At 54.5% G+C, this 25,046-nt stretch overlaps 2 protein-coding genes across 10 annotated transcripts; one reads left to right on the top strand and one right to left on the bottom strand.

The window, feature by feature from the left end:
- Positions 1-1,596: 1,596 nt before the first annotated feature.
- On the top strand, positions 1,597-20,339 carry LOC111156111 (serine/arginine repetitive matrix 2). Of its 9 annotated transcripts, none has more exons than XM_022516729.1 (15): positions 1,608-1,776; positions 5,026-5,297; positions 6,177-6,284; positions 6,470-6,634; positions 6,816-6,893; positions 7,721-7,783; positions 7,891-7,923; positions 8,126-8,176; positions 8,353-8,445; positions 9,100-9,292; positions 10,517-17,211; positions 17,942-18,226; positions 19,305-19,418; positions 19,528-19,638; positions 19,731-20,339. In XM_022516729.1, exons 2-15 carry the CDS (start codon positions 5,056-5,058, stop codon positions 19,738-19,740), a joined length of 8,241 nt encoding a protein of 2,746 aa, XP_022372437.1. In that variant the 5' UTR covers positions 1,608-1,776; positions 5,026-5,055; the 3' UTR covers positions 19,741-20,339. The 9 variants fall into 9 exon arrangements, 7 of the variants coding, with proteins under 7 accessions (XP_022372444.1, XP_022372437.1, XP_022372439.1 ...); XM_022516731.1 differs by having other exon boundaries at positions 19,531-19,638; XM_022516730.1 differs by having other exon boundaries at positions 1,608-1,784; positions 19,731-19,872.
- A 437-nt stretch (positions 20,340-20,776) lies between these two features.
- Positions 20,777-25,046, bottom strand: LOC111156112 (elongin B). The gene is made up of 4 exons (XM_022516738.1): positions 24,990-25,046; positions 24,707-24,841; positions 23,487-23,592; positions 20,777-20,944 (listed from the first exon to the last, which is right to left on the bottom strand). Exons 1-4 carry the CDS (start codon positions 24,990-24,992, stop codon positions 20,832-20,834), a joined length of 357 nt encoding a protein of 118 aa, XP_022372446.1. The 5' UTR covers positions 24,993-25,046; the 3' UTR covers positions 20,777-20,831.

Raw genomic sequence — 25,046 nt, forward strand, 5'->3', positions numbered from 1 at the left:
TGAACACCGGAAGGCGGGTACCTTTTCACGCTATGCAGAGAACAGAGCATCACTTCCGTGGTCCCTCCTGCCCAAAGCGTGGAACCTGACATCAGGCTAAACATCAGACAGATCCACCTTGAGGGACAACAGTTAAATAAGGTCTGCGGGTTACTGCACTGTTTCAGTCTTATTTTCCTTATACTGGAAACTGGGCTGCGGACGTGTTAGGGAATTCACCGCTCTCGCCATAAAAAAGGTTGACCGCTTATCCAAGGGGGTGGTCCGGAGCAGCCAATCAAACGCGCTGATGGACCCAATTCAGGACAGAACAACGCTTGAATACTGGCAAGGGTCATCCTTGAGAAGAGATCTCACTGGACAGGGTGGGTTCTAAGAAACCGCCAGCTCGGGTGCAGAACTAGGCTCTGCCAGGGTCCCCTGGGTCACTGGGAGGGGTTCCGCTCATGCCGGCGGGATCCGCAGGTGCCCAGGTTGCAGGAGGGCGGGTTCTAACAAGGCCCGGCGCTCCCACACGGACCGGCGGGGCTTCCTGTTCCAGCTCCCGAGATCGGGCAGGTTAAAAAAGGAAATTTGCTAACAGCCAACACAGAGCCCCAAACCCAAAGGGACTGCTGCCCACCGGGTCCCCGAGAGGGTGCCAGACCCCGCCACCATGACCGGCACCGCCAGGGGCGAGCCCAAGGTCGGCAGGCAGGCGGCGGGGTCTCAGCCCGGCTGGTTTCGGCTCTGCTTTGAGACAGCACAGCTGGTTCTCAGGCTAAAAAAACCCAGTCTCTAAAAAGGTCACGGGGGACATACCGCATGGGGTGAAAAATTAAGGTGTTTGTGATGTTTCTGCCCTGACATGTTGAGCCCAATGCGGGTTCTGTAGGAGAACATGGCGTCGCGGCCCGGCCGCCTTACCCCGAGGTACTAGTACGAAAATCAAGGGCAGCCAGCGCGGTCCGGCACCGTCTGCAGCGTGGAAGCTGCCGACACCTCGGCCAGCTGCTGTGGCCTTCGCCTCAGGCCCTGGCCCTGAACCTGGGCTCTGAAGTTAGGTGTCGGCCCAATGCTTGGGGTCTGCGGGGGCTTCTCCCGGGTGCGGAAGGCCGGGTGCGACGCGGCCGCGGGGGTGCGGTGCTCACACCTAAACAGCTCTGTTTCTGGCCTCAGACCATCAACTCCAAACATGGGGAAACAAAATGGCGGCCGTGCCCCGGGCCGAAGCCACATACGGGTTCCGCGGCACGCAGGACCTACAACTCCCAGAGTGCTCTGGGTCGAAAGTGAGGGGGCTGGGAGCGCGCTAGCGTCCCTCGATGTGGCGCGAGGTTCTGTGCCCCGCCCCCTCCCGGCGGAAACCCTCTGGAATACGTGGCCTGCTCGGCCGCTCACCCGCCCTTCTTCGCACTGGCCGAAGGGATTCGTAGTTCATTGGCAGCGGCGTTGACCCTCCCTCGGGTCTTAAGAAACTACAGTTCCCGATGTGACTTCGGCGCTTGCGCACAACGCCGCAGGGCGTACTATGGTTCCCGGCGGGCCCTGCGACGCGCGCGGGTGCGTGCTGACGCGCTTAGCTGGTCGTGCTGACGTGCAGCGTGGCCCAGGCGGGGTGCGAGTGGCGCAGTCGGAGCCCGCTGCGGCCCTTGAGGAAGCGAGGAGGCGTCGGTGTCGGCTGAGGCGGGCGGACCGGCGAGGCGGCAGCTCCAGGCCCTGAGGGACTCGAGAGCTTGAGCAGCGGCAGCACCTCTCCCCCTCAGAGGCGGCGGGCGGAGGCGGCGGCGGCGGCGGGTGAGAGGGTGAGGGAGCGCGCGGCTGAGCCGGGTGGGGGAGGGGCGGCGGCCCCCGGCGCGAGGCCAAAGCGCGCGGAGAACGGTCCAGGCCGCTGCGCGCACGCGCGCTCGCCGCCCCTGGTTCACGCGGACGCCCTCGCCTGCCTGCCTCCCCTCCCCCTCTCGCCTTCCTTCGGTTCCTGTCGCGCGCGGGCTTTTACTGCTCTGCCCCTCCCCCATGGCAACGGCTCGCGCCGCCGACTGCTCTCGGGTTCGCGCGCGCTCGCGACGAGGAGGGGGGAGCGCGCGCCTCGGCTTCTCGCCTCCCCCACGCGTGCGGCCGAGGAGGCTCTCCCGCGGCTGCCCCTTCCGACATTTTCTCGGCGGGGAGGCGGCGGCGGGGGGAGGGACTCTGTTCCTGGATCTCTTCCCCCAAGTCTCGCCGGCCTCTGGCTTCCCCGTCCCTCCCGCGGGCTTGCGGTCCGGCGCGGAGCCTCCCAGACTCCTGGGCGCCACGCAGCCCCCTCCCCCATGCCTGAAGGCCGAAAATAGGCCTTGGCGGCCCCGCCGCTGCAAGGAGGCCTCGACTCGGTGCCCCGCGTATGCGAGCCCTTCAGACTCGTTACTGTTTGTCTCGAACCGGTAGGGCGAGGGGAGCTCCAAACCTTGGTTTGGTTTGGTTTGGTTTTCTTTTTTTTTTGAAACACGTTCGGCTCAGGTACGTAAAGGCAGACTATGTGCTTTTCTTCTTAATTTTTAAAAAAATTTTCCACTTTTTATCGTCGTCTTGGAAGTTGTGCTAAAGCCGGGGAGGCCGTTGGAGCCCTTCTTTGGGGAAGAAAGCGCTGGGCGCCGGGGTAGGCATTACTTGGCACCCAGCTCTCCGGAGCCTTCGTCCGCACTCGCGGCTATCTAAGATGTCGTCTGTGCCAGAGATCGGGAAGAGCGGCTCGTTGCCTTTTCAGTGTGTGGTTTTAGGTCTCGTCTTGAGCTACTATTTCAGATTTGTGGGGTTCCCCCAGCGTCTGCCCAGCTACCGAAATGCCCTCTTAGGAGCTTCCGTATTAGGTCCATTTTCCCGCACACCCACGTCCTTGTTTCTGGTGCGTTTCTGGAGGGTCTATTGAATTTCCAGGTTGCCGTCTATCTCTTTGTTAGTTTGGCGTCGTGATTTTAACTTCCCAACAAAAGAAATCCTGTTGTCTTGCTTTGCAGCTTCTTTTTATTTTCTGACTTCAGCCTGGGTGACTTGGATGCTCACAGTGAGGCACCCGGTTAGGAATGCCTGTTTTATAAACTTAATTGGTTTGGGTGATTTCTGCGTGTGGGGGTGTTCCCCTTTGGTCTTTTAGTGTTTTGAGGACTGCATCGCAAGCTCTGGGCTGTTTTGGGGGGGGTTCCCTAAAAGTTCTCTAGTTCCTTGTGTTTTAATACCCTTTTAGCAGCTACTGGTTTTCCCTTCTAAGGGAGTGGGAGGATTTTTGTGTGAGGTATGGAAGTGTGGGTGAATGGTTAGGCTGTCAGAGCATTCTGTAAGGGAGGCAGAAATTAGGTGGGCTTTAGAGAGGCAAAGAAGGACCTAGGTTTAGGGTAGGGAGGATTGGTAGTTGAGAAAGCAAAAGGGAAAGTTGGAAGGTACAGAAACTGATTTTTTTTGTGTTGTAAAGAGATTTTTCTTATTTTGTGCATTTCCATTTTCTTTTCCTAGATTAAGCCTTATTTGTGACTCCTTTACCTTAGTGTAGTTTTCTCTTTGTTTTCAGCCCTCTTGAGTGCTACTGGGGTTGGGCAAGGACCCAGCCTTTAGCGTTTGGGGATAGAGGTACAAGTAGTTCTGGAATTGGGCAATTTTCCTTCCATTCAGTGTCTCCCCGTACTTAAATTTTTGTTGTTGTTTGTTTTAGTATGTTTTTCCAGGTATTTGTATGGTGTTTATTCTGGGATTTTCAAAACATACCGTGTCTTTTTTATCCAATTTTATTTCTTTTAATCTTTCCACTTGTTCCTTGGGCTAGTTTCCCCTCATATTTATGCTTCGTGAAGCTGTCTACAACAGGATGAGATTGGAGAAGAAACAAAGTGTATACAGTAGGGAAAAGGAATAGAGTATGTGTGAGTAAGAAATGTAACCAGAAGAATGGGGGCTTGAGGCCTCATTCTGAGCCATGCTGGAGGTTGGGACAGGTTGAGAGGAGAGAACGTGGTAGAAGGTGTGGAGATGAGTTGAGACGGATAAGGCAGGGCTGGAAGAGAAACTCTAGGAAGTGAGTGAGATACAGGGGTTGATAGGGAAAGCTAACATTTGTTAGTGAAGGGGGAGTATAAAGAGTGGGGAGCGGCTTCTGAGTAAGTTTAGGGCAAGGAATGTAGACAGTATGGGAACAGTTGGAGCAGAGAAGGCTGATTTGATGTATTCAGAGCATTGAGTTAAAAACAGGTGATGTTTAAGAGGAGCTAATGAGACTTGGGTGAGCTGCAAATCATGTAAGAAATCCTGTTGGGAATTAAATCAAAGGAATAAGATACAGGTGGGTTAGTTGATAGGCGCTTGTAAATAGTTGGAATCCAAGAAATGGCCCCTTCCTTCTGGGATGTAAAGTACAAGAGGATTATGTATCCAAGGTTCATGTGTTTCTGATACGCATACTGGCCTTTATTCTTCAGTGTGAGGCCGTACAGGACACTTGGCTTATATGAGGAGCCAGTCGGTCCCCCTGGTCAGGTACATAGAGGTCGTTCAGTCTGTTTTGTTTTCATAACGGGGTAGTCTGAAATTCTCAGGTCTGCTCTTAGAAGAATCTTTGAACTTGGACCATGGGCCTTAGTTGCCACAGATCTGTGGTGGTGGTGGTTCCCTGTTTGGAGGCCTCAGTCAGACACCAGATGTTAGGGATTAGATTAGTTGGTGGAGACATCTCTTGTGTTTATTGGGGCTGGAAAATAAAGAGGCAATGTGGAGAAATTTGAGAGAAACAAGTTTCTTGTTTCCTTAGTGTGGAAAAGAAGAACATTTAGGTGCAAATAGAAATGGAAATATAGCTCTTGCCCTTTGGGGGAAAAGGCTATAAGAGCTGGGCTGTGATTTTAATGCAGAGTATGGGAAGGGTGAGGAAGCGTTTTTGTTAGACCAGGAGGATTATGCAGCTAAAGGAGGTTTAGCGTGGAGATTCATGCTGAAATAGGGATGAAGGAGAACAAGGATTTGGGTGGTGGTAAGTGGTTAGTTTGGGGTCAGGGGCCTGACCCGTGTTTCCCCGCTCCCCCTCAGGAGCGGTGGTGCCCCCCCGGGCACGGGGCCATGTACAACGGGATCGGGCTGCCGACGCCCCGGGGCAGCGGCACCAACGGCTACGTCCAGCGCAACCTGTCCCTGGTGCGGGGCCGCCGGGGTGAGCGGCCTGACTACAAGGGAGAGGAGGAACTGCGGCGCCTGGAGGCTGCCCTGGTGAAGCGGCCTAATCCTGACATCCTGGACCACGAGCGCAAGCGGCGCGTGGAGCTGCGATGCCTCGAGCTGGAGGAGATGATGGAAGAGCAGGGGTGAGGGGAGGGCTGGGGGAGAGCCAAGCACTGAGTGAGTGCAGAGCTGGGGTAAATTAGGTGGGATGTAGGGCGTTTAGGGCTGATTGAAAAGAGGCCTGGAGAGGAGTTGAAGGGAGGGGAGGAGATAGAGGAGCTAGTGAATGGGAAGGAGTTAAGGGACAGCTCAAGGTGGGAGATGAGGAAACTGACAAGAGGAAGCCTCAGGGAGTTTGAATTATTTAGGTGGAGGCACATGGGGAAAGAGGGGAATTGGAGAGAAACATAAATGTGCTTTAAGGGGAGAGGTGGGGAAGCAGGTACCAGGGAGAAGAGTTGAGGTATAAGCTGACAGGTGTTGTCATTGGTAGAGAAGAGGAAGGTAAAGGTAAATGGACTTAAGGATTGAGGCCTTGGAACGTACTGAAGGCAGGAAAACAGGAACTGGAATAATACCTGGATAAGAGGAGATCATGGGTTGAGTAGGGAAGTGAAATTTTGGAAAGGGGGTGCAGTCAGGCAGAAGACCTTTTAGAGCAGTGGTTTTCAAACTTGAGCAGTGGCACCCTTTTTACACAATGTACTTTTGGAATCTCAGGAAATACCTGTTGTTGAAGTTGGGGAGGAGCACCTAGAACTTGCTTAACTTTCCTCTTTTGGCCCCTGGAGTGTGGCATGTTTAAAATCCACTGTTCTAGAGGCTACAGTCAGTGGACAGAAGAAAGATACCAGGAAAAGATCAGAAAGATTTAAGAGAAAGGCCCTTTGGGTGACAGTGAGTGAAAAGTTTTATGTGTGCATGGAAAGGGAAGGGACCCTCCTGGGAATGTGGAAGCTGTAAACCTGGGACTGGGGAAAGTGCTTAGTCTAGCTTTAACCCTGAAGGGATTTGTTCTTTAGGTACGAGGAACAGCAAATTCAGGAAAAAGTGGCTACTTTTCGACTCATGTTGCTGGAGAAGGATGTGAACCCTGGGGGCAAGGAAGAGACCCCAGGACAGAGGCCAGCGTGAGTGTTTTCACTGTCACTTATTTCCTCTGGACGCCAAGTAGTTGTTTATATTCTCCTCCTTATCTTGTACTTTTTCCCTGCCCTCATCTTCTTTTCCCAGTCTCATTGGACTGCCTACAGTTGTGTGAATATCACTCTGCTCTTGCTGACTCGTTCTGACCTTGGCCTTATTTTTCCCACAGGGTAACTGAGACTCACCAGTTGGCAGAACTGAATGAGAAGAAAAACGAGCGACTCCGCGCTGCCTTTGGCATCAGCGATTCCTATGTGGACGGCAGCTCTTTTGATCCTCAGCGCCGTGCTCGAGAAGCTAAACAACCAGCTCCAGAGCCCCCTAAACCTTACAGGTACTTAAGGCCAAGACAGCCATGCCAGCTCCTTTTCTTGATTCTGAGTACTCTGGTTTTGGTTTTTTTAGGGTTTTTTGGACTGTTTATTATCAAACTGTTGAGATTCTGTCATTTTGAAGTTGAAATGTTTAAAATTTGTCGTAGCACTTAACCCTGCTTCATTTCATCTTTCCCCAAGTCTTGTCCGGGAGTCCAGCAGTTCCCGCTCACCAACCCCAAAGCAAAAGAAGAAAAAAAAGAAGAAAGATAGAGGACGGTGAGTTAGTTGGGAAGTTACTCTAATAGCGAGAGAACCAATCCTGTCGTTTTCTTTCTCTTTCTGGAAATGGAGAGTTCTTGGAAGCAGGTGAGAGTTGTCACATAAATCAGGGAAGATGGGGGGCGCCCGGGTGGCTCAGTGGGTTAAGCCTCTGCCTTTGGCTCAGGTCATGATCTCAGGGTCCTGGGATCAAGCCCCGCATTAGGCTCTCTGTTCAATGGGTAGCCTGTTTCTCCCTCTCTCTCTGCCTGCCTCTCTGCCTACTTGTGATCTCTCTCTCTCTGTCAAATAATATCTTTAAAAAGAATCGGGGAAGATGGAGTTTCCATTCTGATTTCAGTTGGGGAATGAATATGTATGTTTCTTCAGTGCGGAAAGGTTGATTCTGCATTTTTGTCAACTAAGAGTTAACCAGCAATATCTTAAATTGTATTTTCTTTCTCATTTTGAGATTTGTTGCTTTATGCTAGAGATATGCTTCTTGGAGAGTAAATAAGTCTGAGAAACTGGTGTGCTTTTTTTTTTAAAGATTTTATTTATTTATTAGACAGTGAGAGAGAGCATGAGCAAGGAGAAGGTCAGAGGGAGAAGCAGACTCCCCATGGAGCTGGGAGCCTGATGCAGGACTCGATCCCGGGACTCCGGGATCATGACCCGAGCCAAAGGCAGTCGTCCAACCAACTGAGCCACCCAGGCTCCCTTTTTTTTTTTTTTTTTTTTTTTTTTTTTAAAGAAGCCTCCTGGCTTCTTTTGGGGGTAATTGTAAGTGGGAGGGTGAGGGAAGGAGCTGAGCAGAATGACTTTGTTTTTAAACCCATCTTTAGCAGGTCAGAGAGCAGCTCTCCTCGACGGGAGAGGAAGAAGAGCTCTAAGAAGAAGAAGCACAGGTAGGAGGTGGGAGTATGTGGAGTGATTGGAGAGGCTTGATGAGTCCAGACAGAGGTATTGGTTCATTTTTTTTTTTTTTTTCCCTCTTTTCTTCCCCTTCTAACAGGTCAGAGTCTGAATCCAAAAAACGGAAGCATAGGTAAGAGTTTTTTGGGGCATATGGGGCATAGTGGCGTATGGAATGGTGAGCCCCATTGGCCTTGCCTGTTCTCCAGGGGGTTTCTTGGAATTTAGCTCAATTTTTTGATCTTGCACTGTTAAAAATTTCCCTGATTCTTCCCATTTCGATTTTGGTTTTATTTTTAAATGATTATTTTTAATAATCTCACTTATATTGTCAGGTCTCCCACTCCAAAGAGCAAACGTAAATCTAAGGACAAGAAGAGGAAGCGGTGAGTGAATTTGTGTGGATTGGAGGGTAATTAATTGGCCTGTCAAATAGGTAAAGGCTACCTGGTGGGGGATAGAGAAGAATTAATTATGTCCTTGACTGATGGTGGAGGGTTGAGAGATGGATGAGGAGGATCCAGTACAAGTGTGACAGTGCGTTGTGGTGACCTTCCTTCAGGTCTCGAAGTACAACACCAGCCCCCAAGAGCCGCCGGGCCCACCGTTCAACATCTGCTGACTCTGCTTCCTCTTCTGATACTTCCCGTAGTCGGTAAGGGGTGGTCCAGGAGGAAGGGAGGGAGAGGGACTTGTGGGTTAATCAATTTAATATTTATTGAGCGCCCACGGTGTGCTAGGCGCTGCACAGACCATTCGGAAGACACGGTCCCTGCCCTCTAGGAGCTGACAGGCTAAAGCAACAGGATGGACAGACATATACATTTCCCCTTCTCTTTTTTTTTTTTGTTTTTGTTTTTGTTTATTTTGTTATTTTTTGTTTTGTTCTGATGTATATGGACTGCCAGAATAGGGGGGGGGTGGTCTGTTCGTGGTGTCTGGGGGAGGAAGGAATCCTTACCCTGGCTTCCTTAATCGGGGAAGGCTTCCTGAAGGAGGTGGGCTCAGAGGTGAGTTGTGAATGAAGTGGGTAGGGAATGGGCAGGGTGGAGGGCTTGGGGAGGTTGGGGGAGGTGAATGAAGGGGTAGAGGGAGAATGTTTTTTTGGGGACTGTTTTGGGAAGAAAAAGACCAAAGTGAATTGGACTTGAATTTCCATATGAGTGATTTGAGTGATGTGTGTAAGAGAAGGCTTTTTGGAAGAGGGTTTGTACAGTCAGGAAAGGTGGGTGGGAGCTGGGGAGGGGGTATTTTGTTCTTCCCTGAGCTGATTTCCTTCCTCTTCCCTGCCCTCAATTACCTTCCTCAGGTCTCGAAGTGCAGCAGCAAAAACCCATACAACTGCCTTGACTGGGCGAAGTCCTTCCCCCGTTTCAGGGCGGCGAGGGGAGGGAGATGCACCTTCTAAGGAACCAGGTACCACCAACACAGGGCAGCCTAGCAGCCCGGAGCCCTCTACAAAGCAGCCTAGCAGTCCGCATGAAGACAAAGACAAGGATACGGTATGTTAGTGAGTTGATGGAGGTTTATTGGTTTGCGGGTTTAGGATGGGTGTGTGAAGTGAAGTTTTTGAAAATGAATTTAGTTCTCTCTTTTTTTTTTTTTTTTTAAGATTTTATTTATTTATTTGACAGAGAGAGAGAGATCACAAGCAGGCAGGGAGGCAGGCAGAGAGAGGAGGAAGCAGGCTCTCCGCAGAGCAGAGAGCCCGATGCGGGGCTCGATCCCAGGACGCTGGGATCATGACCTGAGCCGAAGGCAGAGGCTTTAACCCACTGAGCCACCCAGGCGCCCCGAATTTAGTTCTCTTTTGTGCATTTCTCATCAAGTTCTTTTTTGCATCTGCACATTCTTTAAAATTATGTCTTTCAAACCTGAGTAGTTATTAATAGGTTTTACGTCAGCATTCTTTTATAATTTATGTACAGTTTGGGCAAATTTATTTTATTTTTTTTTTAATTTAGCTTTACTCCTTGAGATCTCTCCAGTTTTTTATTTTGCTAAATGCTGGTTGTAGCTAATTAAGAGTTTTCAACCTACTGGGTTGCTGCCTGCAGTTTGAAAACACTACTACATTTGTCTTTTCAGTACCTGTCATTCTGTGGTTATTCTCATTGAGCCTTAGTCATGATGTTTTTTTGCTATTACATAAATTGCTCTTTGCTAAATTCTTTTTTGTCCATTTTCCATGTCATCCACATTTAGGTTTCTAAACAAGGTGGATCACTAGAAAAATTTGTTTTATATTTAAAAGTTTTCTGTTTTCTGTAGTTCACCGTCGTCTTATTTACATAAATCTTGTTCTCAAATCTTTGCCTTTGTTCTTTATTTTAGCATTCTTTTTCAAGGGTGAAATCAGGTGCCTCCCACTTTGGGAAACCGCTTTGTTTCTCCATTTTAAAAAAGTGCCCTTTTTTTTTTCTTTTAAGTGTTTCCATAGCATTTTGTTATGGTTGTTACACAGTGTCATGCATTAGTTGTTTGTGTTGCGTTTTTTCGTAGATAATAAGACTTAAAGTGACAGCTTGTCCATATTTTTGTGTTATCTCCACTGTCTTTTTTTATGATCTTCTGTTAATGAATGATGGCCTGTGATGAGGAAAGGGACCAGTTGGTGTAATAAGGATGTGTAGAGAAAAATTTCAGTGGGAAGGACATGCGCTTTTACAGGTGATAAGAAGTTTTGGTGCTTACATTCCTATCCGTACTTTTTTTCCCACTCTTAGAAATCTGCAGGTCGACTTAGCCCCTCTCCGGAAAGGAGCAGCACAGGCCCAGAACCACCTGCTCCCACTCTGCTCCTTGCTGAGCAACATGGCGGCTCCCCACAACCCCTTGAAACAACCACCTTAAGTCAGGAGCCAGTGAACCCCCCATCTGAGGCTTCCCCACCCAGGGGCCGTTCACTACCTAAGTCTCCTGAGAAACCAGCCCAGTCTTCTTCAGAGAGCTGTCCACCATCCCCTCAACCCACCAAAGTTTCTCGACATGCGAGCTCTTCCCCTGAAAGTCCTAAACCTGCACCAGCTCCTGGGTCCCGCCGAGAGATTTCTTCTTCTCCCGCATCCAAGAGTCGTTCACATGGCCGGGCAAAGCGGGATAAGTCACATTCTCATACCCCTTCTCGAAGGGTAGGAAGGTCCCGTAGCCCTACCACTACTAAGAGGGGACGCTCTCGGTCTCGAACCCCTACCAAGAGAGGTCATTCTCGGTCCCGGTCCCCTCAGTGGCGTAGGTCCCGGTCTGCACAGAGGTGGGGACGATCCAGAAGCCCCCAGCGACGTGGGCGCTCTAGGTCTCCTCAGCGACTAGGCTGGTCTAGAAGCAGAAATACCCAGAGAAGAGGCAGGTCTAGATCTGCGAGGCGAGGCAGGTCACACTCTAGATCCCCAGCCACTAGGGGCAGATCTCGTTCTAGAACACCAGCCCGTCGGGCCAGGTCTCGCTCTAGAACACCCGCCAGGCGGAGATCACGATCCAGAACACCCGTCAGGCGTAGGTCTCGCTCTAGAACACCAGCCCGGCGGGGCAGATCTCGCTCTAGAACACCTGCTAGGCGCAGATCTAGGACCCGATCACCAGTACGACGGAGGTCTCGTAGCAGATCACCAGCCAGGAGAAGTGGCAGGTCACGTTCTAGAACCCCAGCAAGACGTGGTCGGTCACGCTCTAGAACCCCAGCCAGAAGAGGGAGATCTCGGTCTAGAACACCTGCAAGACGGGGACGGTCTCGGTCTAGGACACCTGCAAGACGAGGACGGTCTCGGTCTAGGACACCTGCAAGACGAAGATCTCATAGTAGAAGTGTAGTTAGACGGGGAAGATCTCACTCTAGAACGCCACAAAGAAGAGGCAGATCTGGTTCATCTTCAGAGCGGAAGAACAAATCCAGAACGTCACAGAGAAGGAGCAGGTCTAACTCAAGCCCAGAAATGAAAAAATCTCGCATTTCTTCAAGGCGGAGTAGGTCTCTCTCTTCACCACGGTCCAAAGCAAAATCTCGCTTGTCTTTGAGGCGAAGCCTTTCAGGGTCCTCTCCGTGTCCTAAACAGAAGTCTCGGACACCACCAAGGCGCAGTCGCTCTGGATCATCCCAACCAAAAGCTAAATCTAGAACGCCACCAAGGCGAAGTCGTTCTGGTTCTTCTCCTCCTAATCAGAAATCTAAAACACCATCAAGACAAAGTTGTTCCAGTTCATCTCCTCAACCTAAAGTGAAGTCTGGAACACCACCAAGGCAAGGGTCTGTAACAAGTTCCCAGGCAAATGAACAATCTGTAACACCACAGATACAGAGCCGTTCAGAATCATCACCTGACCCTGAGGTGAAATCTGCAACCCCTTCGAGACATAGCTGCTCTGGGTCCTCTCCTCCTAGAGTGAAATCTAGCACATCTCCGAGACGGAGCCGATCTGGGTCATCATCTCCACAACCCAAAGTGAAGGCAGTCATGTCACCTGTCCAAAGCCATTCTGGCTCCTCTTCTCCAAGTCCTAGCAGGGTGACATCTAAAACACCTCCAAGGCAAAGCAGATCAGAGTCTCCTTGCTCCAAGGTGGAAGCTAGATTGTTGCAAAGACACAGCCGTTCTAGGTCCTCCTCACCAGATACCAAAGTGAAACCTGGAACACCATCAAGACAAAGTCACTCAGGGTCTACTTCGCCATACCCTAAGGCCAAGCCCCAAACTCCATCGGGGCACAATATTTGTGGATCAAAGTCACCATGTTCCCAAGAGAAATTGAAAGACTTAACAGCACAAAGTTCTGGATCCTTCTCTCTGTGTCCAGGAGTAAAGGCTAACACATCACCAGGAGAGCTGTATTTTGCTGCCGCCTCTTTGCAACAGAAAGGACAATCTCAAACTTCACCAGACCCTAGGTCTGATACTTCAAGTCCCGAAATGAAACAGAGTCACTCTGAGTCTCCATCTGTGCAGAACAAATCTCAGACACCTCTTAAAGGTGGCCAGTCCAGGTCCTCATCTCCAATCACTGAGTCGGCCCCCAGATCTCTGGCAAAACAAGAAAGTGAATTGTCAAGTCCTAGGCTAAAATCTGGAATGTCTCCTGAGCAGAGCAAGTCTCAGTCTGACTCTTCCCCATATCCTACAGTGGACTCTAAATCTCTTATGGGGCAGAGTAGATTGGAGCCTTCTGAATTGAAAGAGAAAACAGTCTTACTCCTTCAGGAGGAGATGACTGTGTCCTCTCCTAGACCAAGAGACAAATCGAGTCCTCTTCCAGTGCAGGACAAGCCTGATTCCTCACCAGTACTCAGAGAGATGCCTAAAACCCCATCAAGGGAAAGAGGTGGTGGTGTTGGATCATCTCCAGATCCAAAAGACCAAAGTGTGTTAGCTAAGCCAAGCCAAGATGAAGAATTAATGGAGGTGGTAGAGAAATCAGAAGAATCCTCAAAGCAGGTCCTCTCCCATTTGTCTCCAGAACTTAAAGAAGTGGCTGGGAGTAACTTTGAATCATCTCCTGAAATAGAAGAAAGACCCACTGTGTCTCTGACTCTTGACCAAAGCCAGTCGCAGACTTCCTTGGAAGTAGAAGGCCCTGCAGTGCCGTCAACTTGGAGTGGGCCACATTTTTCTCCAGAACATAAAGAACTCTCTGACTCTCCCCCAAGGGAGAATAGTTTTGGATCACCTTTAGAATTTAGAAACTCAAGTGCTGTTGCAGAAATGAGTACTGGGTTTTCTCCTGAAGTCAAAGAAGATTTGAATGGATCTTTTCCTAATCAGCTGGAGACAGATCCATTTGTAGATCTTAAAGAACAATCTACAAGGTCTTCTAGACGCAGCAGTTCTGAGTTATCCCCAGATGCAGTGGAAAAAGCGGGAATGTCTTCGAATCAGAGTGTTTCCTCACCAGTACTTGATGCAGTACCCAGAACACCGTCACGGGAAAGAAGTAGCTCTGCCTCTCCTGAGCTGAAAGATGGCTTACCCAGAACCCCTTCACGGAGAAGCAGGTCTGGGTCTTCTCCAGGACTTAGAGATGGGTCTGGGACTCCCTCAAGACACAGTTTGTCTGGGTCCTCTCCTGGAATGAAAGATATACCTAGAACACCATCCAGGGGGAGAAGCGAATGTGATTCTTCTCCAGAACCAAAAGCTTTGCCTCAGACTCCTAGACCAAGAAGTCGTTCACCATCGTCCCCGGAGCTCAACAACAAGTGTCTCACCCCCCAGAGAGAGAGAAGTGGATCAGAATCCTCAGTTGAACAGAAGACTGTAGCTAGGACTCCGCTTGGTCAGAGAAGTCGATCTGGATCTTCTCAAGAACTTGATGGGAAACCAAGTGCATCCCCTCAAGAAAGAAGCGAGTCAGACTCCTCTCCAGATTCTAAAGCTAAGATACGAGTGCCGCTCAGAGAGAGGAGTCGCTCTGGATCATCTCCAGAGGTCGAGAGCAAATCGCGCCCTTCTCCTCGGCGCAGTAGATCTGGCTCATCTCCTGAAGTTAAAGATAAGCCAAGAGCAGCACCCAGGGCACAGAGTGGTTCTGATTCCTCTCCTGAACCCAAGACTCCTGCCCTTCGGGCTCTTCCCAGACGAAGCAGATCAGGTTCATCAAGCAAAGGCAGAGGCCCTTCTCCTGAAGGAAGCAGCAGTTCAGAGTCATCTCCAGAACACCCACCCAAATCCAGAACTGCTAGGAGAAGCTCTAGGTCCTCACCAGAGCCCAAGACCAAGTCCCGTACTCCACCTCGCCGTCGCAGCTCTCGATCGTCTCCTGAGCTGACCAGGAAGGCCAGACTTTCTCGTAGAAGCCGCTCTGCGTCGTCCTCACCAGAGACCCGTTCTAGAACTCCCCCAAGACGCCGAAGAAGTCCTTCAGTGTCTTCCCCAGAGCCAGCTGAAAAGTCGAGATCCTCACGCCGCCGGCGCTCAGCTTCATCCCCACGTGCTAAGACAACCTCAAGGAGAGGCCGTTCTCCTTCGCCAAAGCCTCGTGGCCTCCAGAGGTCCCGTTCCCGCTCAAGGAGGGAGAAAACCAGAACGACTCGACGTCGAGATAGATCTGGATCTTCTCAGTCAACCTCTCGGAGAAGACAGAGGAGCCGGTCAAGGTCTCGGGTCACTCGTCGGAGGAGGGGAGGCTCTGGTTACCACTCAAGGTCTCCTGCCCGGCAGGAGAGTTCCCGAACTTCTTCCCGGCGCCGAAGAGGCCGTTCTCGGACACCCCCAACCAGTCGGAAGCGGTCCCGCTCACGCACTTCACCAGCCCCGTGGAAACGTTCAAGGTCTCGGGCCTCTCCTGCCACTCACCGGCGATCCCGCTCCAGAACACCTCTGGTCAGCCGCCGTCGGTCCAGGTCTCGGACCTCACCAGTCAGTCGGAGACGATCAAGGTCCAGGACATCAGTGACTCGACGAAGATCTCGATCCAGAGCATCCCCAGTGAGTCGAAGGCGATCCAGGTCTAGAACGCCACCAGTAACCCGCCGTCGTTCGAGGTCCAGAACACCAACACGCCGGCGCTCCCGTTCTAGAACTCCACCAGTGACCCGAAGAAGGTCTAGATCTAGGACTCCACCAGTAACCAGGAGGCGATCACGAAGCAGAACATCTATTACTCGCAGAAGATCGAGATCCAGAACATCCCCAGTTACTCGTAGGAGATCTAGATCCCGCACGTCTCCAGTAAATCGCAGGAGGTCCCGCTCTCGAACCTCTCCAGTGACACGCCGCCGATCTCGATCCCGAACACCTCCAGCTATTCGGCGCCGCTCTAGGTCTCGGACCCCACTGTTGCCACGCAAACGTTCTCGAAGTCGCTCTCCACTTGCCATCCGTCGCCGTTCTAGGTCCCGTACTCCGCGAACAACTCGGGGCAAACGGTCCTTAACAAGATCTCCTCCTGCCATCCGAAGGCGTTCTGCATCTGGAAGTAGTTCTGACCGTTCACGTTCTGCTAGTCCTCCAGCAACAAGGAATCATTCTGGTTCTCGGACACCTCCAGTAGCACTCAATAGCTCCAGAATGAGCTGCTTTAGTCGTCCTAGCATGTCACCAACACCTCTGGACCGCTGTCGATCACCTGGAATGCTCGAACCCCTTGGTAGCTCTAGAACACCCATGTCTGTCCTGCAGCAGGCTGGTGGCTCTATGATGGATGGTCCAGGTCCTCGAATTCCTGATCACCCAAGAACATCTGTGCCAGAAAATCATGCACAGTCAAGAATTGCACTTGCCCTGACAGCCATCAGTCTTGGCACTGCTCGGCCGCCTCCATCCATGTCTGCCGCTGGCCTTGCTGCAAGAATGTCCCAGGTTCCAGCTCCAGTGCCTCTTATGAGTCTCAGAACGGCCCCAGCTGCTAGCCTTGCCAGTAGGATTCCTGCAGCCTCTGCAGCAGCCATGAACCTGGCCAGCGCCAGGACACCTGCCATACCAGCAGCAGTGAATCTGGCTGACTCGAGAACACCAGCTGCAGCAGCAGCCATGAACTTGGCCAGTCCCAGAACAGCTGTGGCACCTTCTGCTGTGAACCTTGCTGACCCTCGCACCCCTACAGCCCCAGCTGTGAATCTAGCAGGAGCCAGAACCCCAGCTGCCTTGGCGGCTTTGAGTCTCACCAGTTCTGGCACATCCCCAGCTGCTGCAAACTATCCCTCCAGCTCCAGAACACCCCAGGCCGCAGCCCCTGCAAACCTGGTGGGTCCTAGATCTGCACATGCCACAGCTCCTGTGAATATTGCCAGCTCAAGAACCCCTCCTGCCTTGGCACCTGCAAGCCTCACCAGTGCTAGAATGGCTCCAGCCTTGTCTGGTGCAAACCTTACCAGCCCCAGGGTGCCCCTGTCTGCCTACGAGCGTGTTAGTGGCAGAACCTCACCACCGCTTCTCGACAGAGCGAGATCCAGAACCCCGCCGGGAGGCCCAGGCTCCAGAACCCCACCATCTGCCCTGAGCCAGTCTAGAATGACCTCTGAGCGGGCTCCCTCTCCTGCCTCTAGAATGGTCCAGGCTCCCTCACAGTGTGTTCTTCCTCCAGCTCAGGATAGACCTAGGTCCCCTGTGCCATCTGCTTTTTCTGACCAGTCCCGAGCTATGCTTGCCCAGACCACCCCTGTAGCAGGGTCTCAGTCCCTTTCCTCTGGGACAGTGGCCAAGACCACGTCCTCTGCTGGTGACCACAACGGCATGCTCTCTGGCCCTGTCCCTGGGATGTCCCATCCTGAGGGTGGGGAACCACCTGCTTCCACTGGGGCCCAGCAGCCTTCTGCACTGGCCGCCCTGCAGCCGGCAAAGGAGCGGCGGAGTTCCTCCTCCTCCTCCTCCTCCAGTTCCTCTTCGTCGTCGTCGTCTTCATCGTCCTCTTCCTCCTCCTCCTCTTCTGGTTCCAGTTCCAGCGATTCAGAGGGCTCTAGCCTTCCTGCTCAACCTGAGGTAGCACTGAAGAGGTGAGGGGCTGGGCTCTCAGAACGGTTTCTACGGGACAGGTTTTGGGGGTGCTTGGTTGGGGGGAGGGAGAAGCCCCATCCAGAGATTCTGCTCTTTGAAGGAGGTGTGGGGACCTTGACCCTTAAGCCGGGGGTAGAAGAGAATGCTGGGGTGGGGGCAGTGGGAGGGGGAGGAGGAGCGGGTCTCCAAAGGTTCATTCTCTAGAGGATAATGATGAGTTTTCCGTCTCTACAGAGGACAGAACTAGAGGAAATGGACTTAATTTTACAGCAGGAGGGATGGCAGTTAGACCTCAAGAGGAACTCCCTGGGCTGGAAGGATCTTCAGAGGTCATCCCGTCCCTCTCCCTGCCTCCAGGCAGGACGGCCCCTCCCCAGCCAACCCGCGCACACGCAGGGGCCTCCCCAGACTGTGGCTCTCCATGGAAGGAGACCACCCTGCTCGCCTTCCACACCTGAGCCCAGGGGCCTTATTCCTCCATCAGGGACATTCTTGAGGTTTAGCCTTGATCCCTTGTGCTGCGGGCCCCAGCCTGTTGCTTGTGTTAGCAGAGGTTGGGTCAGCTCGGGGCCACTGCTCTCCAGAGAACGCACTCACTGGCTCTCAGCTTGGACAGCGCGCAGGGCCTCTCTGCGGCACCCCTCCCCCACTGCCGTTCCTCCAGGCCAAGGAAGGTAGGGTTGGGGCTGGGGCAGCTTGTCTCCTTGTGACACTCTGCTTCTCCCGCAGGGTGCCCAGCCCCGCCCCAGCCCCAAAGGAGGCTGCTCGAGAGGGACGTCCTCAGGAGCCGACCCCAGCCAAGCGGAAGAGGCGCTCTAGTAGCTCCAGTTCCAGCTCCTCCTCCTCTTCGTCCTCCTCCTCCTCCTCTTCGTCCTCCTCCTCCTCCTCTTCATCGTCCTCCTCCTCCTCTTCCTCCTCTTCCTCTTCTACTTCCTCCCCCTCCCCTGCTAAGCCTGGCCCTCAGGTCTTGCCCAAACCTGCAAGCCCCAAGAAGCCGCCCCCTGGCGAGCGGAGGTGAGTGCTGCCCGGCTTGAGATGGAAGGGGTGGGGTGAGACCCTGGGTGTGCAGTCCCTGCCGGGAGTCTCAGGCGGACTGTGGTGTCTGGTTCTGTGGGAGGAGTTGGGCTCTCCTCTCCCTGCCACCTTCGTGGTGCCCTGCTGTGGCGAAAGGCTGCACCATCCGAGTGGGTGCTCTGGTCCAAATCGTGGAGTCCTAGGTTCCGTCCTCTCCCTGCCCCTGACATGCCGCCTGCTCCCTGCTCCGAGGTCCCAGGGATACTAGCTTTTAAATCTCCCCGTTGCTACTGCCAGGGCTCCGGTCTGGCCACCGTCATCTTCTCCCGACTCTGTCCACAGCCTCTTCCCTGTCTCCCTGCCTCCACGCCATTCTCTTCCACACGTAGCCAGAGGGATCTTTCTAAAACGCACATCTGGTTACTTCCCTCCACTCCACAAATCCTTCCGGGACGCCCTGTGGCCTGCAGGATAAAGCCCCACCTCTGCGGGAATGGCGTGTGAGGCTCTTCACCAACTGGCCTTGCCTGCCCTGTGTTCTCCTCTCCTGCCCGCCCCCACACATGCCCTGTGCTCCAGCCACACCCAGCGCCTTGCAGTCTAAGGAGAACCCCATGCCTTTGGACATGCTGTTCCTTCTGCCTGGAATTCCCTTGTCCGCCTGGTGAACTCCTCGTTCTGCAAGACTCCGCTCAAACAGCACCTTCGAGAAGACTACCCTGCCCCACATCCCCTTCCCCCGGGTCCCCAGCCCCATGTACATCGGTCCTTGTGGGGCTGCTTCCCATACACCGGGCCAAGTGGGCCTCCCTTGGCCTTCCTCCACCACCAGACCGAGCCCCTCCAAGGGCAGGGACTCTCTTTATCTGTGCCTCCCCCGCTGCACCCCCGTGCCCTGCCCACTGGGGCACTCGGTGGATGGTGTGCGGGCGGATGGGTGAGTGAGCAGACAAAGGTGGGTCTGAGGCTGGCCCTGTGTGGTATGAGGTTTGGTGGTCAGGACCTGGGGGGTGGTCCTGAGTGCCGGCTGGTGGCTTTGGAAGACTGTGGTGCTATGGGGACTTACTCTGCTCCCCAGGTCCCGTAGCCCCCGGAAGCCAATAGACTCCCTCCGAGACTCTCGGTCCCTCAGCTACTCACCTGCGGAGCGCCGCCGCCCCTCACCCCAGCCCTCGCCACGGGACCAGCAGAGGTAAGGCCTCCCGTTGGACCAGCGTGGCCCCATGAAGAGTTTCGAGGCCCAAAGGTGCCAGAGGTTGGTGTTGCCTCGCGCATGATCTGATGTCATTCCTGTGTTGCAGCAGCAGCGAACGGGGTTCCCGCAGAGGCCAGCGTGGGGACAGCCGCTCCCCGGGCCACAAGCGCAGGAGGGAGACACCCAGCCCCCGTCCCGTGCGGCACCGCTCCTCCAGGTGGGTCCTCCTGGCGCTCCAGCGCCAGGTCCCCTTCTGTGTGCCCCCGCGCTGGCTGGTCTCGGCACTGACTGTCCTTTTTTCTGTTGCAGGTCTCCTTGAATCTTTCTGGGGGGGATTCCACCACACCCTAAGTTCTGGAGCTGCAGGGAGTGTCCCCTTTCCCCAGCAGAGCCATGGGGAGGGGTCCTTGTCTGCCCCCCTTTGAACCCTGGCAGCATCTTGGGGGAGGGTGCTCTCTTCCCTCCCCTCTTTTTTCTTTGTTCCTGTGAAATGTTAATCTCTGTGAGTTTTTCCTGGTTCACGTTTTGGGGGGTTTGGGGGTGGGTGGGAATGAGAATGGGAGTTGTGGGAGGGGAGGATACAGTTGGGGACACCCTGGTCTTGAGTTAGAAAGGGCCTGGGAGGCAGTGATGCCCCCTTTTAACCCTAAATTCCTGGGGGGCAGTGCTTTGGAATTTGGGAACTTGCGTGAGGTATTCCTGGAAGGAAGGGGCAGGAGTGGAAATGAGTTGGCCCCTGCTGCCCCCCCAGTGACGTCGTGGCCCCTCCCCCAACTTTTCTTCACGTTTCTTAAAGGCATTTTGGTTTTTTAAAATCTGTACAGCAAGAGCAACTTTTTCTGTCAAATAAAAATGAGAAATGCAGGAATTGGGTCTATAGATGGTTTATTAGGGGTGAGAGCTGTTCTACTGACCCCCCCCCCAATGCTTTCTTACGGCCTCCGAGGACCTGTGTTGGGCAGCTCTAGGCTTTGGGTCCTCTGTGGAGCCCAGTCTAAAGCCAGCGCACTGGCTCCAGCTTCCTTTGGCTCCTGGCTTGTCCTTACCTCTCAGAAGCTGCCGTGAGCCTGCCTACTGGCGGGAACTCACGAAAGGAACAAGGCCTCAAAGCTTGGGTCTCCAGGCTGAGCAGAAGGCTGGCCTGCGGGCTCTGGGTTCCTCCCGGGCCCCTGTGGTGGCCTCAGAGGGGCAGGCTGGGGTGGGGGCGGATGGCTGGGACCACAGAGCTTGTGGTCTCTGAAGGTGGCCTTAGCAGCGAGGGGCTGAGGTTGGGTCTCGCAGGGGTGCGGACCCATCCCAGGGAAGGCGATGCCTGCAGCGGGAGAAGGTGCGCAGAAAAAGGCAGCAACCAGGCAGACACCCGAATCTCTTTTTTATTGGGGGGGGCACTGGGGCGGGCCCGGGGCCCTCTCACTGCACCGCTTGTTCATTGGCGCTGCTTCCTGAGTCCTGTGGCTTCATCACATCGGGCAGCTCAGGTGGGCTGGAGAAGGGCTCGATGCGCAGAGCCTCAAAAGCTTCATCTGGTGGACAGGGGGGTTGAGAGAGCTGGAGGGAGCGGTTAGCACCAGCTTCTGGGGTCCTCTGACTTCCCCACCTCTGCAAAGTGCGTCCCCCCCTACATGCCCAGCCCGGACTGCCCACCCGCCATCCCCATGGTCAAGTCCTCTGCCTCACCCTTTATACCCACTAGGGACGCTGTGGGGACCCCTGCCCATTTGTCTCCCCCACCCAGAAGCTCCACCATCTCCTTGCCCCTTTCACGCCTCTCTACCAAGTACGGATTTTTAGGTTCAAACCAGACTGTTCTTGTGTAAAGCCTTGCAGTGGCTTCCCATCACGCTCTGAATAAAATATCTCAAGTCCATTGCCCTCTGTCCACCTGTCTCCTGTGTTCCCTGTGTTCCCACATCAAGCTCTCTCCTGCCTCGGGGACTTTGTATTTGCTGGGCCCAAGCCTGTCACTCTGGCTGGTTGGGGGGATTCAAAGGGACAACCCAAACGTCACTGTAAGAGAAGCCCTCCCCAGCCTCTCTACGTAGATCGTCACTGCATCCCAACACGTGTGTCGCTTCAGCAGCACTTACCTACCGCTTCGCCAAAATGGCCTTGACCGACCAAGCTGCTTCCCCCACTGGAACAGTAGCTCCAGAAAGCCCCCTCTGGTTTCTGTCACCTCAGCAGAGCAGATAAGCCCCACTTCCAACCCCTCCTGCACTTTCTTCCAACAGGGAGACTTCTCTCCCCCTGGCTCAGGGTTCTCAACCAGTTAGGCTGCCCAGGACAGCTGCCCACGTCTGGCAGTTCTGGTTGCGACACCTTGGCCGAGTGGGCAGAAGGCCATCTCTCCTAGTGGCCATCGGAGATGCACACCCAATGGCCTGACCCTCAGAGGTCAGCAGTGCCTAAATGGACCCTGGCTCAGCTTAACTAGTTCATCTTCCAAGCCGCAAATCTGCAGTGACCATTCTCGCCTTCGTTCACACTTCCATTTTTGATTAGCTAAAACTAGAAACCGCCCTTTAACACTTGGTTTGAGCAGCCATTTGCGCAGGAAAGTTCTGTCTTGCCCTTCCAAAAACCCTAAGGAAAACAGTTAACCCCGCAAAGGGCATTTTTGCAACAAAAGTAGCCCAAAGGAGGAACGAAGAACATCTAGTCCAGTCCACACTGTGTCCTCTATCAAGACAACAATCACCTGTCCCAGTGGTGACAATGCCTAGGGGCTAGTCACCCCCATATACAATGCCTTAACTGGGGTCATGGGAAAAACAAATGCCCTCCCTCTGTTCTGAGCTCTTGGCGGACAAAACAGACCCACGACATCTCCCCAAGAGTCCCCACAAGCCTGCAGGAGATGCCTGCCCTCGAGAGGCTGGGGAACCCCGGGGGGGGATGCAGCCGAGCCCACGCTTAGGAAGCAGAACGGGAGATGCGCCGTCCCCTCACCTCACCCCCTCCCAAGCGCACCCCTGTACCAAGTCTGCACCAGCTGTGCGCCTGCCTTCACGTCACCGAGAGGGTCAGAGGGGACCCACGGGAGAGGCCCCTTGGATACGCATCTGCTGAGCACCCTCAGGCCAAGGCCCGGGGTGTGTGGGGGCTCGCACCACCCGCGAGGCTGGCCTGAGTGCCGCACGCCGCTCTGGAGTCGGGAACTCCGGCTAGGAGGGCGGCAGGCATGAAGCAAGCGCCCAAGGACGGAGCTGCTGAGGCCCGGCAGTGACCGTCATGAAATCCGACAGTGGCTAAGGTGGTACGCGCCTTCCTCAGGCCTCACTACAGAAGCCAGAAAAATCACTACTTATCTTGAGTCTACGCAGCCATGCACACAAGGCCAAGTCCACGGCTGTGAGAACAACCCCCGTTCAAGTTTCTAGAGACACAAAAATTCAAACCTCTCTTTCTTCGGAGAAGACGGTGTACTGGAGGGCAGTGACCCACCCCCACCCTTGAGTTTCTAAACACTGGGCAAGGGGCATGTGGGGTTCATGAGAACACAGTCCCTGGGGCAGGCAGAGACATGAATTCCAGAGGTGACCTCACTTCCTCAGGCTCAGTTACTCCTCCTTAAAATGGGCACAACACAAGCGTGCGGGCGGAGGTGCTGGAGGGCTGTGATGGCTGCAAACATGCCTGGCGTGGTGCTCGGCTCAGGCCAGGTCCCCGCGGTCTGCATCTGGACCGCAGCGCCCCAGGGGACTGCCTCCGTTTCCAGTCTCCAAAGTGGGGACTGAGTATTAAACGGAAAAATGGAAACAGAACGCAGAGCACGGGACCCGGTACTCGCTAAGACCTCTGCACACACAGGCTGGCGGCGCGGCTCGGGCTGTGGGAATCCCTCATGAGATAAGCTTCCACTTCCACAAACGTCTCCTCTGCCTTTTTTTTTTTTTTTTTTTTTTTTTAAATAATCTTGCCAAGAAACAAATACTCGGTCACAAGATACTGACTGCGCTTTGTGGCCTAGGAAGACACTGCCCTTGAGGCTGGGAGGAGCGACAGCGGGCTCCCCGGTGACCCCTTCCTTTGGCTGTCCTCGCCCGGCCTGGCGGCCCCGCTCACCTGCTCGGAAGGCCAGCCCTACAGTGGCCGGGGCCTGCGGCCGGGCCGTCTGACTGGTGAAGCCGCACTCTCCCAGCGTCTTGCCGTCATCCAGAAGCTGGTCATCCTGAGGAGAGAGGCAGGGTGTTGGGAGAGGCCCCAGGAGGGATGGGTCCCAAAGACTTCCCTGGTCAGCAAATACCCTGAAAGTCAGAAGAGGGAAGATAAATGGCCCCAAGTGGGGCCCAGGACCACCCCCAGAACATAGCAAACACAATTCACAGGGCCACACACAACACCTTCCAATCAGAACCTTCCAGGCTACCACTAGGGAATCTCTTTTTCCCTCCCGAGTCTCCAGGTGATTCTAATCCAAGGCTCCAGGTGATCCTAATTTCAAGAGTCCGCGACCCAGACTGTCCATGCGCAGACCTCATTCGAATCCCAGCTCTGCGACCGTGGACAAAGCGGTCGAGCTTTTTGATGTTCAGTTTCTTTATTGGTAAGGTGGGAATTCCCGGAATTCCCAACTTGTCGGGCACCCCCGGGGTTCCAGCGAGTGAGGCACCCCCAAAAAACACGGAAGGCAGCACAGGCGGCAGGGAAGCGTCCCTGGACGCCCGGCAAAAGGGGCTTTCAGAGACGAACCCAGGCTCGGTCTGGAATCAAAGGCCAGTTTCCCACTTCCCACGCTCCAGCGAGAGTCAGACCAGGGCCCCCAGGTGAGGGGCGCCATGCTGCTGGACGCCCAAATCGGGCCAAGAGGACGGACTGCCCCATGCAAACCCGAAGCCCCAAGCCATCTTCGCTACTTAACTGCAGTGGGTTTGAGGGGGGAAGGACGGGCTTTCAGAGCACCGGCAGGAGCGTGGGGACAATGCGCTCGTTGGCGGAAGCCTGCTGGGCCGCTACTCACTCCGACCCCCTGTGCTTGTCAGCAGTCAGGAGTGGAGCTGAAGGGATGCGCTTCCGACGGGCCCATGGGGCCCTAAAGCCAACGGGGTTCAAACACAGGCTCTGCCGCTGACCTTGGGCTGAGCGGCCGCCTCGCGCAGCCTCAGTTTCCCCAGCCCTCCGCCGCCGGGATGAGACGCGCCGCCGGGCCCCCGCGCGACCCCCGGGGCCGCCCCTCCACCGAGCGCCGGCGCCGCCTCGCCTCCACGCGGGGGAGTTCCGGCCACTGTTTACACCAACGACGCGGCAGCCCCGCAGCGTCCGCCCCCGCCTGCCCGGGGCTGCACCTTGTACAGCCGCTGCTCGTCGGGCGGCCGCTTGAGGATGCCCTCGACGATGCGCTTCAGCTCGAACACGGTACTCGACTCCTTGGCGTCCGTGAAGATGGTGGTCTTGTGGCGCCGGATCATGAGGAACACGTCCTGGGGGCGGCGGGCCGGCGTGAGCGCTGAGCCCGGCCCCCCCGCTCCCCCGCCGCTGGCCGTCCCCACCCCCACCCCGCGCGGCCCACCGCCCCCCGTCGACCCCCGCCGGCCCCGGCCCGCCGCCCCTCCCCCCGCACCCGCTCACCATCGCGGCGGCTGCCTGTACCCCCTCGACGCGCCGGCGCGGCCGCGCTCCGCCCCG

This window comes from Enhydra lutris, unplaced genomic scaffold (genome assembly GCF_002288905.1).
Source record: "Enhydra lutris kenyoni isolate GAN:26980312 unplaced genomic scaffold, ASM228890v2 scaffoldscaffold45, whole genome shotgun sequence".
Classification (NCBI taxonomy): domain Eukaryota; kingdom Metazoa; phylum Chordata; class Mammalia; order Carnivora; family Mustelidae; genus Enhydra; species Enhydra lutris.